General features: G+C 55.9%; 1 protein-coding gene across 11 annotated transcripts in view; it reads left to right on the forward strand.

Annotated features, from left to right (window-relative positions):
* LOC144933218 (uncharacterized) overlaps positions 1-15,999 on the forward strand; it is a 247,768-nt gene that overhangs the window by 79,577 nt on the left and 152,192 nt on the right. For all 11 annotated transcript variants that reach the window (XM_078857879.1, XM_078857885.1, XM_078857888.1 and 8 more), the window contains exons 2-3: positions 15,211-15,275; positions 15,792-15,936. In XM_078857879.1, the coding sequence (XP_078714005.1) occupies positions 15,212-15,275; positions 15,792-15,936 (209 nt within the window). In that variant the 5' untranslated portion in view covers position 15,211. The remainder of the gene's footprint in view (positions 1-15,210; positions 15,276-15,791; positions 15,937-15,999) is intronic.

Here is a 15,999-nt window from a genome sequence, read left to right on the forward strand (position 1 = left end):
CACCACTCTCCCTCACCACTCACCCTCACCACTCACCCTCACTACTCACCCTCACCACTCACACTCACCACTCATCACTCACCCTCACCGCTCACCCTCAACACTTAGCACTCACCCTCACCTCTCACCCTCACCACTCACTTCACTCACCACTCTCCCTCACCCTCACCACTCACTCTCACCACTCACCCTCACCACTCACCCTCACCACTCACCCCTCACCCCCACCACTCACCCTCACCGATCACCCTCACCACTCATCACTCACCCTCACCACTCATCCTCACCACTCATCACTCACCCTCACCACTCACCCTCAACACTTACCACTCACTGCTCACCCTCACCACTCACTACACTCACCACTCACCCTTACCACTCACCCTCACCACTCCCACTCACCACTCTCCCTCACCACTCACCCTCACCACTCACCCTCACTACTCACCCTCACCACTCACCCTCACCACTCATCACTCACCCTCACTGCTCACCCTCAACACTTACCACTCACCCTCACCTCTCACCCTCACCACTCACTTCACTCACCACTCTCCCTCACCACTCTCCCTCACCCTCACCACTCACTCTCACCACTCACCCTCACTACTCACCCTCACCACTCACCCCTCACCCCCACCACTCACCCTCACCACTCACCCTCACCACTCACCCTGACCACTCACTACTCACCCTCACCACTCATCCTCACCACTCACCCTCACCACTCACCCTCACTACTCACCACTCACCCTCACCCCTCACCACTCACCCTCACCACTCACCCTCACCACTCACCCTCACCGATCACCCTCACCACTCATCACTCACCCTCACCACTCATCCTCACCACTCATCACTCACCCTCACCACTCACCCTCAACACTTACCACTCACCGCTCACTCTCATCACTCACTACACTCACCACTCTCCCTCACCTTCACCACTCACCTTCAACACTCACCCTCACCACTCACCCTCACCACTCACCCTTACCACTCACCCTCACCACTCTTCCTCACCACTCACCCTCACCACTCACCCTCACCACTCACCCTCACCGCTCACCCTCACCACTCATCACTCACCCTCACCACTGATCCTCACCCTCACCACTCACCACTCACCCTCACCACTCACCCTCACTACTCACCACTCACCCTCACCTCTCACTCTTACCACTCATCCTCACCACTCCCCCTCACCACTCATCGCTCACCCTCACCGCTCACCCTCAACACTTAGCACTCACCCTCACCCTCACCACTCACTTCACTCACCACTCTCCCTCACCCTCACCACTCACCCTCACCACTCACCCCTCTTCCTCACCACTTCCACTCACCACTCACCCTAACCACTCACCACTCTCCCTCACCACTCACCCTCACCACTCACCACTCTCCCTCACCACTCACCCTCACCACTCACCACTGACCCTCACCACTCACCCTCACCACTCTCCCTCACTACTCACCCTCACTACTCACCCTCACCACTCACCCTCATCACTCACCCTCACCACTCACCCTCACCACTCACCCTCACCCCTCACCACTCACCCTCACCGATCACCCTCACCACTCATCACTCACCCTCACCACTCATCCTCACCACTCACCCTCACCACTCACCCTCACCCCTCACCACTCACCCTCACCGATCACCCTCACCACTCATCACTCACCTTCACCACTCATCCTCACCACTCATCACTCACCCTCACCATTCACCCTCAACACTTACCACTCACCGCTCACCCTCACCACTCACTACACTCACCACTCACCCTTACCAATCACCCTCACCACTCCCACTCACCACTTTCCCTCACCACTCACCCTCACCACTCACCCTCACTACTCACCCTGACCACTCACCCTCACCACTCATCACTCACCCTCACCGCTCACCCTCAACACTTATCACTCACCCTCACCTCTCACCCTCACCACTCACTTCACTCACCACTCTCCCTCACCCTCACCACTCACTCTCACCACTCACCCTCACCACTCACCCTCACCACTCACCCCTCACCCCCACCACTCACCCTCACCACTCACCCTCACCACTCACCCTCACCACTCACTACTCACTACTCACCCTCACCACTCATCCTCACCACTCACCCTCACTAATCACCACTCACCCTCACTACTCACCACTCACCCTCACCACTCACCCTCACCACTCACCCTCACCACTCACCCTCACCGATCACCCTCACCACTCATCACTCACCCTCACCACTCATCCTCACCACTCATCACTCACCCTCACCACTCACCCTCACCACTTACCACTCACCGCTCACTCTCATCACTCACTACACTCACCACTCTCCCTCACCTTCACCACTCACCCTCAACACTCACCCTCACCACTCACCCTCACCACTCACCCTTACCACTCACCCTCACCACTCTTCCTCACCACTCACCCTCACCACTCACCCTCACCACTCACCCTCACCGCTCACCCTCACCACTCATCACTCACCCTCACCACTCACCCTCACCACTCACCCTCACCGCTCACCCTCACCACTCATCACTCATCCTCACCACTCCCCCTCACCACTCACTTCACTCACCACTCTCCCTCACCCTCACCACTCACCCTCCCCACTCACCCCTCACCGCTCACCCTCAACACTTACCACTCACCCTCACCGCTCACCCTCACCACTCACTTCACTCACCACTCTCCCTCACCACTCACCCTCACCACTCACCCCTCACCCTCACTGCTCACCACTCACCCTGACCACACAACCTCACTACTCACCACTCACCCTCACCACTTACTTCACTCACCACTCTCCCTCACCACTCACCCTCACCACTCACCACTCTTCCTCACCCTCACCCCTCTTCCTCACTCTCACCCCTTACCACTCACCACTCTCCCTCACCACTCACCCTCACCCCCACCACTCACTACACTCACCACTCACCCTCACCACTCATCCTCACTACTCACCCTCACTACTCACCCTCACTACTCACCACTCACCCTCACGACTCTCCCTCACCACTCACCCTCACCCCTCACCACTCACACCTCACCCTCACCACTCACCATCCACACTCACCAATCATGCTCACCACTCACCCTCACCATTCACCCTCACCACTCACACCACTCACCCTCACCACTCACTACACTCACCACTCACTCTTACCACGCACCCTTACCACTCACCACTCATCACTCACCCTCAACACTTACCACTCACCCTCACCACTCACTACACTCACCACTCAGCCTCACCACTCACCCTCACCACTCTTCCTCACCACTCTTCCTCACCGCCACCACTCACCCTCACCACTCACTACACTCACCACTGACCCTCACCACTCACCCTCACCACTCACTCTCACCCTCACCACTCACCCTCACCTCTCACTCTCACCACTCACCCTCACCACTCCCCCTCACCACTCATCGCTCACCCTCACCGCTCACCCTCAACACTTACCACTCACCCTCACCGCTCACCCTCACCACTCACTTCACTCACCACTCTCCCTCACCCTCACCACTCACCCTCACCACTCACCCTCACCACTCATCCTCACTACTCACCCTCACTACTCACCCTCACTACTCACCACTCACCCCTCACCACTCACCCCTCACCCTCACCACTCACCATCCACACTCACCAATCATGCTCACCACTCACCCTCACCATTCACCCTCACCACTCACACCACTCACCCTCACCACTCACTACACTCACCACTCACTCTTACCACGCACCCTTACCACTCACCACTCATCACTCACCCTCAACACTTACCACTCACCCTCACCGCTCACCCTCACCACTCACTACACTCACCACTCTCCCTCACCCTCACCACTCACCCTCACTATTCAACACTCCCCCTCACCACCCACTCTCACCACTCATCCTCACCTCTCACCACTCACCTTCACCGCTCACCCTCACCACTCACCACTCTTCCTAACCCCTCACCACTCACCACTTTCTCTCACCACTCACCCTCACCACTCACCACTCACCCTCACCACTCACCCTCACTACTCACCACTCACCCTCACCTCTCACTCTCACCACTCACCCTCACCACTCCCCCTCACCACTCATCGCTCGCCCTCACCGCTCACCCTCAACACTTACCACTCACCCTCACCGCTCACCCTCACCACTCACTTCACTCACCACTCTCCCTCACCCTCACCACTCACCCTCACCACTCACCCTCACCACTCACCACTCACCCTCACCACTCACCCTCACTACTCACCACTCACCCTCACCTCTCACTCTCACCACTCACCCTCACCACTCCCCCTCACCACTCATCGCTCACCCTCACCGCTCACCCTCAACACTTACCACTCACCCTCACCGCTCACCCTCACTACTCACTTCACTCACCACTCTCCCTCACCACTCACCCTCACCACTCATCCTCACTACTCACCCTCACTACTCACCCTCACTACTCACCACTCACCCCTCACCACTCACCCCTCACCACTCACCATCCACACTCACCAATCATGCTCACCACTCACCCTCACCATTCACCCTCACCACTCACACCACTCACCCTCACCACTCACTACACTCACCACTCACTCTTACCACGCACCCTTACCACTCACCACTCATCACTCACCCTCAACACTTACCACTCACCCTCACCGCTCACCCTTACCACTCACTACACTCACCACTCTCCCTCACCCTCACCACTCACCCTCACTATTCAACACTCCCCCTCACCACCCACTCTCACCACTCATCCTCACCTCTCACCACTCACCTTCACCGCTCACCCTTACCACTCACCACTCTCCCTCACCACTCACCCTCACCCCCACCACTCACTACACTCACCACTCACCCTCACCACTCACCCTCACCACTCACCCTCACCACTCATCCTCACTACTCACCCTCACTACTCACCCTCACTACTCACCACTCACCCTCACGACTCTCCCTCACCACTCACCCTCACCCCTCACCACTCACACCTCACCTTCACCACTCACCATCCACACTCACCAATCATGCTCACCACTCACCCTCACCATTCACCCTCACCACTCACACCCCTCACCACTCACTACACTCACCACTCACTCTTACCACGCACCCTTACCACTCACCACTCATCACTCACCCTCAACACTTACCACTCACCCTCACCGCTCACCCTCACCACTCACTACACTCACCACTCTCCCTCACCCTCACCACTCACCCTCACTATTCAACACTCCCCCTCACCACCCACTCTCACCACTCATCCTCACCTCTCACCACTCACCTTCACCGCTCACCCTCACCACTCACCACTCTTCCTAACCCCTCACCACTCACCACTTTCTCTCACCACTCACCCTCACCACTCACCACCACCACTCACCCTCACCACTCACTACACTCACCACTCAGCCTCACCCTCACCACTCTTCCTCACGACTCTTCCTCACCACCACCACTCACCCTCACCACTCACTACACTCACCACTGACCCTCACCACTCACCCTCACCACTCACTCTCACCCTCACCACTCACCCTCACCTCTCACTCTCACCACTCACCCTCACACTCCCCCTCACCACTCATCGCTCACCCTCACCGCTCACCCTCAACACTTACCACTCACCCTCACCGCTCACCCTCACCACTCACTTCACTCACCACTCTCCCTCACCCTCACCACTCACCATCACCACTCACCCTCACCACTCACCCTCACCACTCATCCTCACTACTCACCCTCACTACTCACCCTCACTACTCACCACTCACCCCTCACCACTCACCCCTCACCCTCACCACTCACCATCCACACTCACCAATCATGCTCACCACTCACCCTCACCATTCACCCTCACCACTCACACCACTCACCCTCACCACTCACTACACTCACCACTCACTCTTACCACGCACCCTTACCACTCACCACTCATCACTCACCCTCAACACTTACCACTCACCCTCACCGCTCACCCTCACCACTCACTACACTCACCACTTTCCCTCACCCTCACCACTCACCCTCACTATTCAACACTCCCCCTCACCACCCACTCTCACCACTCATCCTCACCTCTCACCACTCACCTTCACCGCTCACCCTCACCACTCACCACTCTTCCTAACCCCTCACCACTCACCACTTTCTCTCACCACTCAACCTCACCACTCACCCTCACCACTCACCCTCACTACTCACCACTCACCCTCACCTCTCACTCTCACCACTCACCCTCACCACTCCCCCTCACCACTCATCGCTCGCCCTCACCGCTCACCCTCAACACGTACCACTCACCCTCACCGCTCACCCTCACCACTCACTTCACTCACCACTCTCCCTCACCCTCACCACTCACCCTCACCACTCACCCTCACCACTCACCACTCACCCTCACCACTCACCCTCACTACTCACCACTCACCCTCACCTCTCACTCTCACCACTCACCCTCACCACTCCCCCTCACCCCTCATCGCTCACCCTCACCGCTCACCCTCAACACTTACCACTCACCCTCACCGCTCACCCTCACCACTCACTTCACTCACCACTCTCCCTCACCACTCACCCTCACCACTCACCCTCACCACTCATCCTCACTACTCACCCTCACTACTCACCCTCACTACTCACCACTCACCCCTCACCACTCACCCCTCACCACTCACCATCCACACTCACCAATCATGCTCACCACTCACCCTCACCATTCACCCTCACCACTCACACCACTCACCCTCACCACTCACTACACTCACCACTCACTCTTACCACGCACCCTTACCACTCACCACTCATCACTCACCCTCAACACTTACCACTCACCCTCACCGCTCACCCTCACCACTCACTACACTCACCACTCTCCCTCACCCTCACCACTCACCCTCACTATTCAACACTCCCCCTCACCACCCACTCTCACCACTCATCCTCACCTCTCACCACTCATCTTCACCGCTCACCCTCACCACTCACCACTCTTCCTAACCCCTCACCACTCACCACTTTCTCTCACCACTCACCCTCACCACTCACCACCACCACTCACCCTCACCACTCACTACACTCCCCACTCAGCCTCACCACTCACCCTCACCACTCTTCCTCACCACTCTTCCTCACCACTCCCACTCACCACTCTCCCTCACCACTCACCCTCACCACTGACCCTCACCACTCACCCTCACCACTCTTCCTCACCACTCCCACTCACCCTCACCAATCTACCTTACCACTCATCACTCATCTTCACCACTCACCCTCACCACTCACCACTCACCACTCACCCTCACCACTCACCCTCACTACTCACCACTCACCCTCACCTCTCACTCTCACCACTCACCCTCACCACTCCCCCTCACCACTCATCGCTCACCCTCACCGCTCACCCTCAACACTTACCACTCACGCTCACCCTCACCACTCACTTCACTCACCACTCTCCCTCACCCTCACCCCTCACCACTCACCCCTCACCCTCACCGCTCACCACTCACCCTGACCACACAACCTCACTACTCACCACTCACCCTCACCACTCACCACTCTTCCTCACCCTCACCCCTCACCACTCTTCCTCACCCTCACCCCTTACCACTCACCACTCTTCCTCACCACTCACCCTCACCCCCACCACTCACTACACTCACCACTCACCCTCACCCTCACCACTCACCCTCACTACTCACTACTCACCCTCACCACTCATCCTCACTACTCACCCTCACTACTCACCACTCACTCTCACCACTCACCCTCACCACTCTCCCTCACCACTCACTCTCACCACTCACCCCTCACCACTCACCATCCACACTCACCAATCATGCTCACCACTCACCCTCACCACTCACTACACTCACCACTCACTCTTACCACGCACCCTCACCACTCACCACTCATCACTCACCCTCAACACTTACCACTCACCCTCACCGCTCACCCTCACCACTCACTACACTCACCACTCCCCCTCACCCTCACCACTCACCCTCACTATTCAACACTCCCCCTCACCACTCACTCTCACCTCTCACCACTCACCTTCACCGCTCACCCTCACCACTCACGCTCACCACTCACCCTCACGACTCACCCTCACCACCACCAATAACCCTCACTACTCACTACACTCACCACTCAGCCTCACCACTCACCCTCACCACTCTTCCTCACCACTCTTCCTCACCACTCCCACTCACCACTCTCCATCACCACTCACCCTCACCACTTCCACTCACCACTCACCCTAACCACTCTTCCTCACCACTCTTCCTCACCACTCCCACTCACCACTCACCACTCTCCCTCACCACTCACCCTCACCACTGACCCTCACCACTCACCCTCACCACTCACCCTCACCACTCTTCCTCACCACTCCCACTCACCCTCACCAATCTACCTTACCACTCATCACTCACCCTCACCGCTCACCCTCACCACTCACTACACTCACCACTCACCCTCACCACTCACCACTGACCCTCACCACTCACCCTCACCACTCACCCTCACCACTCTTCCTCACCACTCTTCCTCACCACTCCCACTCACCCTCACCACTCTACCTTACCCCTCACCATTCACCCTCACCACTTACCACTGACCCTCACCACTCACCCTCACCACTCACCCTCACCACTCACCACTGACCCTCACCACTCACCCTCACCACTCACCCCTCACCGCTCACCACTCACCCTTACTACTCACCACTCACCTTCACTACTCACCACTCACCCTCACCACTCACTCTCACCCCTCACCACTCACCCTCACCACTCACTCTCACCACTCATCACTCACCACTCACCCTCATCACTCACCACTCACCCAAACCACTTATCACTCACCCTCACTGCTCACCCTCATCACTCACCACTCACCCTCACGACTCACCACTCACCCTCACCACTCATCACTCACCACTCACCCTCATCACTCACCACTCACCCAAACCACTTATCACTCACCCTCACTGCTCACCCTCAACACTGACCACTCACCCTCACTGCTCACTCTCACCACTCACCCTCACCACTCACCCTCACCACTCACCCTCACCGCTCACCACTCGCCCTGACCACTCGCCCTGACCACTCGCCCTGACCACTCACCCTCACTACTCACCACTCACCCTCACCACTCACTCTCACCCTCACCACTCACTCACCACTCACCCTCACCACTCATCACTCTTCATCACCCTCACCCCTCACCACTCTCCCTCACCACTCTCCCTCACCACTCACCCTCACCACTCACCCCTCACCCTCACAACTCACCCCTCACCTTCACCACTCACCGCCCACCATTCACCCTCACGATTCACCCTCACCACCACCACTTACCACTCACCCTCACCACTCACTATACTCACCACTCACCCCCACCACTCACCCTCACCACTCACTCTCACTACTCACCCTCACCACTCTCCCTCACCACTCACACTCACCACTGACCCTCACCACTCACCCTCACCGCTCAACCTCACCACTCATCACTCACCCTCACCGCTCACCCTCACCCCTCACTACACTCACCACTCTTCCTCACCACTCCCACTCACCACTCACCCTAACCACTCACCACTCTCCCTCACCACTCACTCTCACCCCTCACCACTCACCCTCACCACTCACTCTCACCACTCACCCTCATCACTCACCACTCACCCTCACCACTCACCACTCACCCTCACCACTCATCACTCACCACTCACCCTCATCACTCACCACTTACCCAAACCACTTATCACTCACCCTCACTGCTCACCCTCAACACTGACCACTCACCCTCACTGCTCACTCTCACCACTCACCCTCACCACTCACCCTCACCACTCACCCTCACCGCTCACCACTCGCCCTGACCACTCGCCCTGACCACTCGCCCTGACCACTCACCCTCACTACTCACCACTCACCCTCACCACTCACTCTCACCCTCACCACTCACTCTCACCACTCACCCTCACCACTCACCCTCACCACTCATCACTCTTCATCACCCTCACCCCTCACCACTCTCCCTCACCACTCTCCCTCACCACTCACCCTCACCACTCACCCCTCACCCTCACCACTCACCCCTCACCTTCACCACTCACCGCCCACCATTCACCCTCACGACTCACCCTCACCACCACCACTTACCACTCACCCTCACCACTCACTATATTCACCACTCACCCCCACCACTCACCCTCACCACTCACTCTCACTACTCACTACTCACCCTCACCACTCTCCCTCACCACTCACACTCACCACTGACCCTCACCACTCACCCTCACCGCTCAACCTCACCACTCATCACTCACCCTCACTGCTCACCCTCACCCCTCACTACACTCACCACTCTTTCTCACCACTCCCACTCACCACTCACCCTAACCACTCAACACTCTCCCTCACCACTCACCCTCACCACTCACCACTGAACCTCACCACTCACCCTCACCACTCACCCTCACCACTCTTCCTCACCACTCTTCCTCACCACTCCCACTCACCCTCACCACTCTACCTTACCCCTCACCCTCACCACTCACTCTCACCACTCACCACTCACCCTCACCGCTCACTCTCACCACTCACCCTCATCACTCACCACTCACCCTCACCACTCACCCTCACCGCTCACTCTCAGCACTCACCCTCATCACTCACCACTCACCCTCACCACTCACCACTCACCCTCACCACTCATCACTCACCACTCACCCTCATCACTCACCACTCACCCTCACCACACATCACTCACCTTCACCGCTCACCCTCAACACTGACCACTCACCCTCACTGCTCACCCTCACCACTCACCCTCACCACTCACCACTCGCCCTGACCACTCGCCCTGACCACTCACCCTCACTACTCACCACTGACCCTCACCACTCACCCTCACCACTCAACACTCACGCTCACCACTCACCACTCACGTTCACCCTCACTACTCACCACTCACGCTCACCCTCACCACTCTTCCTCACCATTCACCCTCATCACTCACCCTCACCACTCATCCTCACCACTCATCACTCAACCTCACCACTCACCCTCAACACTTACCACTCACTGCTCACTCTCATCACTCACTACACTCACCACTCTCCCTCACCTTCACCACTCACCCTCAACATTCACCCTCACCACTCACCCTCACCATTCACCCTTACCACTCACCCTCACCACTCTTCCTCACCACTCATCCTCACCACTCATCCTCACCACTCTCCCTCACCACTCGCTCTCACCACTGACCCTCACCACTCACCACTCACCCTCACCACTCACCCTCACCGCTCACCCTCACCACTCACCCTCACCACTCCCACTCACCCTCACCACTCGACCTTACCCCTCACCACTCACCCTCACCACTTACTACTGACCCTCACCACTGACCCTCACCACTCACCCTCACCACTCACCCTCACCACTGACCCTCACCACTCACCACTCACCCTCACCGCTCACTCTCACCACTCACCCTCATCACTCACCACTCACCCTCACCACTCACCCTCACCGCTCACTCTCACCACTCACCCTCATCACTCACCACTCACCCTCACCACTCACCCTCACCACTCATCACTCACCACTCACCCTCATCACTCACCACTCACCCTCACCACACATCACTCACCCTCACCGCTCACCCTCAACACTGACCACTCACCTTCACTGCTCACCCTCACCGCTCACCCTCACCACTCACTTCACTCACCACTCTCCCTCACCCTCACCACTCACCCTCACCACTCACCCCTCACCGCTCACCACTCACCCTGACCACACAACCTCACTACTCACCACTCACCCTCACCACATACTTCACTCACCACTCTCCCTCACCCTCACCACTCACCCTCACCACTCACCACTCTTCCTCACCCCTCACCACTCTTCCTCACCCTCACCCCTCACCACTCACCACTCTCCCTCACCACTCACCCTCACCCCTCACCCCCACCAATCACTACACTCACCACTCACCCTCACCACTCACCCTCACTACTCACTACTCACCCTCACCACTCATCCTCACTACTCACCCTCACTACGCACCCTCACTACTCACCACTCACCCTCACCACTCACCCTCACCACTCTCCCTCACCACTCACCCTCACCACTCACCCCTCACCACTCACCCCTCACCACTCACCATCCACACTCACCAATCATGCTCACCACTCACCCTCACCATTCACCCTCACCACTCACTACACTCACCACTCACTCTTACCACGCACCCTCACCACTCATCACTCACCCTCAACACTCACCACTCACCCTCACCATTCACCCTCACCACTCACCCTCACCACTCACTACACTCACCACTCACTCTTATCACGCACCCTCACCACTCACCACTCATCACTCACCCTCAACACTTACCACTCTCCCTCACCACTCACCCTCACTACTCAACACTCCCTCTCACCACTCTCACCACTCACCCTCACCTCTCACCACTCACCTTCACCGCTCACCCTCACCACTCACCACTCTTCCTCACCCCTCACCACTTTCCCTCACCACTCACCCTCACCACTCACCCCTCACCACTCACCACTCACGCTCACCACTCACCCTCACGTTTCACCCTCACCACCACCACTCACCCTCACCACTCACTACACTCACCACTCAGCCTCACCACTCACCCTCACCACTCTTCCTCACCACTCTTCCTCACCACTCCCACTCACCACTCTCCCTCACCACTCACCCTCACCACTGACCCTCACCACTCACCCTCACCACTCACCCTCACCACTCTTCTTCACCACTCCCACTCACCCTCACCAATCTACCTTACCACTCACCCTCACCACTTACCACTGACCCTCACCACTCACCCTCACCACTCACCTTCACCACTCACCCTCACCACTCACCACTCACCCTCACCACTCACCCTCACCACTCACCCCTCACCGCTCACCACTCACCCTCACTACTCACCACTCACCCTCACAACTCACCACTCACTCTCACCCCTCACCACTCACCCTCACCACTCACCCTCACTGCTCACCCTCAACACTCACCACTCACCCTCACCACTCACTCTCACCACTCACCCTCACCACTCACCCTCACCACTCACCCTCAACACTTACCACTCACCCTCACTACTCACCACTCACCCTCATCACTCACCCTCACCCCTCACCCCCACTACTCACCCTCACTACTCACCCTCACCACTCATCCTCACCACTCACCCTCACCACTCACTACTCACCACTCACCCTCACCACTCACCCTCACCACTCTCCCTCACCACTCACCCTCACCACTCACCCCTCACCACTCACCCCTCACCCTCACCACTCACCATCCACACTCACCACTTCAGCTCACCACTCACCCTCACCATTCACCCTCACCACTCACCCTCACCACTCACACCACTCACCCTCAACATTCACTACACTCACCACTCACCCTTACCACTCACCCTCACCACTCACTCTCAACACTTACCACTCACCCTCACCCTAACCACTCACTACACTCACCATTCTCCCTCACCACTCACCCTCACCACTCACCCCTCACCCTCACCACTCACTCTCACCACTCACCCTCACCACTCACCCTCACCACACACCATTCTTCCTCACCCTCACCCCTCACCACTCACCACTCTTCCTCACCCTCACCACTCACCCTTCACCCCCACCACTCACTACACTCACCACTCACCCTCACCACTCACCCTCACCACTCAACCTCACTACTCACCCTCACTACTCACTACTCACCCTCACCATCATTGAGTAGGTCCAGGATTTTGTTGTTGTATGAGCCTTTATCCATGGTGACGTAGCATTGCCCTTGTCGGCCCAAGAGGATGACTATATCATCTCTCTTTTTTAGGTTCGCGAGTTCAGAGCATTCGTTTTTGCTAATGTTGCTAGTGGGTTTCTTAGCGTTCATAAGATCCAAGTCCGATTCAGTACAGTACATAAAATCCGTGATCTAATCTCATCTGTAAAAGATTTCATTCCTGACTTTCAATACCCTGGAGTCTATAAACTGAGTTGCAGCTGTGGTGATTGTTATTTTGGGGAAACGAAACGTCATGTCTCCGATCGTGTCCGCGAGCACAAGTCAGATCTGAAACACGGCAAAAATTGAGTCTTCCGCCGTTGCCGAACATTGCTACAACGCTGTGGGCTCTCATGATATTGTCTTTTCCGAGACCAAGGTGCTCTGCAAACCTTCTGGCTACCATCAAAGATTTGTACACGAAGCCATCCAGATATACAAACACAGACATAACTTCAATCGTGATGATGGGTACAAACTGAGTAATCATTGGAAAGATGTTATTAACCATGTAAAAAAGATTTAACTACGCATATTTGTACCATCTTATTTGACAGGTACTATTCTACTTTACCGAGTGTTGACATCCCCAGCGTTTAACAGTACTGCCTTTTTTGTATTTGGATTGTCAGCCAACACCAGTTACAACCCGAAGTCGAGGTATACCGATTGTTCTCTTTTAGTCCCGCCCCCCACCCAACACGTTCCATTCACTGGCTACCACATTCAGATAAGCCCCTCCCCCCCCTTAACTTGTATTTAAGAGCTTGTCTCTTGGAATTTTGCCTCACTTGATACAGTAAATTTTAGCTGTGACGGTTCCACCTGATGACGGAGACTTGTGTTGCCTCCGAAACGTCGTGATTTATTATTTTATTTCTATAATTTTTTATATTTATTTTTTATTTTTACCTACGTGACTTTACCGAAAAAAACTAAGAGTATGTCATCCTCCTGTCCCCTTTGTCTCTGTCCACATTTCCCCCAAGATTCTTTCTTCCTTGTTGCCATATCAACATGTGTGTCTTGTCTGATTCATATTCTTAGGTTTTTTCCGTAAAGTCACGTAGGTAAAACATCAAAATTTATTTTGATGTCACGTAGGTAAAACATCAAAATTAATTTTGATGTTTTACCTACGTGACTTTACCGAAAAAAACCTAAGAATATGATTCCTTGCAGTCATGAAAGCTTCAAATCTAGAATTGTCTTGTCTGACTTTGTATGCATGTGCGTCTCGCACTTCTGCACTTCTAACCGTATCACCCTTGTCCCCTGTCCCCCACCTCCCTTGTCCCCAGTATGCCCCAGTGTGTCCCGATCTCAAGACGTGAAATGGAGAGTGGAGGCGATGGAGATGGGGATGGTGGGTTTTTCCCGACACCGACGCAGCCATTCCAGAAAACACGCCGTCCGTCCACCATGTTTCTGGACACTGATAATGACCCCACCAGCAACAACAGCAGCAGCAGTGAGAAATCCCTTGATCACAATCAGAAGCTTATTGTAAGAGTAAAGTCCATTGCGCTAAGAAGCTGCTTTTCAAGGGGGACTCGGCCGGCAAGCAACATGAAAGCAACATCATAGGATTTCATCTCGTTCAACATGAAACACTTGTTATATGCGATGTTGATTTACCAATTAAACGCAGCTACTGGCCTCCGAAGTAAAAAGCACATGAAATGGATGATAGCGATGCTATTGATGTCGATAATGATGACAGAAATGCTTCGTTTAACTCTTGATGATGGTGACGATAGTGATGCAGTCGATGACAACGACGACAGTGATGCTACGTTTAACGCGTTTGATCATTGCGATGATAGCGACGCTTCTGCTCATAATAAAAATTTCCCCGCCTCTGATCCCCGCCCCTTACCAGAGGAGATTGTGACCCACCAAGCGGTGGTTGTGTTCCATAGCTACGCATACCACCGCTTCCAGACCGAAGCTCAGCACGATACCGAGAATGGCCTCTTCACACCAGCCATGCCCGAGATCATGGCGTGTCAGCAGAATCCACTCAGGTACACCCGCTGATCCGTCACCTGCCTTTTTATGATTATTACTCTGCAGTGGTGTGATATGCT

This window comes from Lampetra fluviatilis, chromosome 6 (genome assembly GCF_964198595.1).
Source record: "Lampetra fluviatilis chromosome 6, kcLamFluv1.1, whole genome shotgun sequence".
NCBI lineage: Eukaryota > Metazoa > Chordata > Hyperoartia > Petromyzontiformes > Petromyzontidae > Lampetra > Lampetra fluviatilis.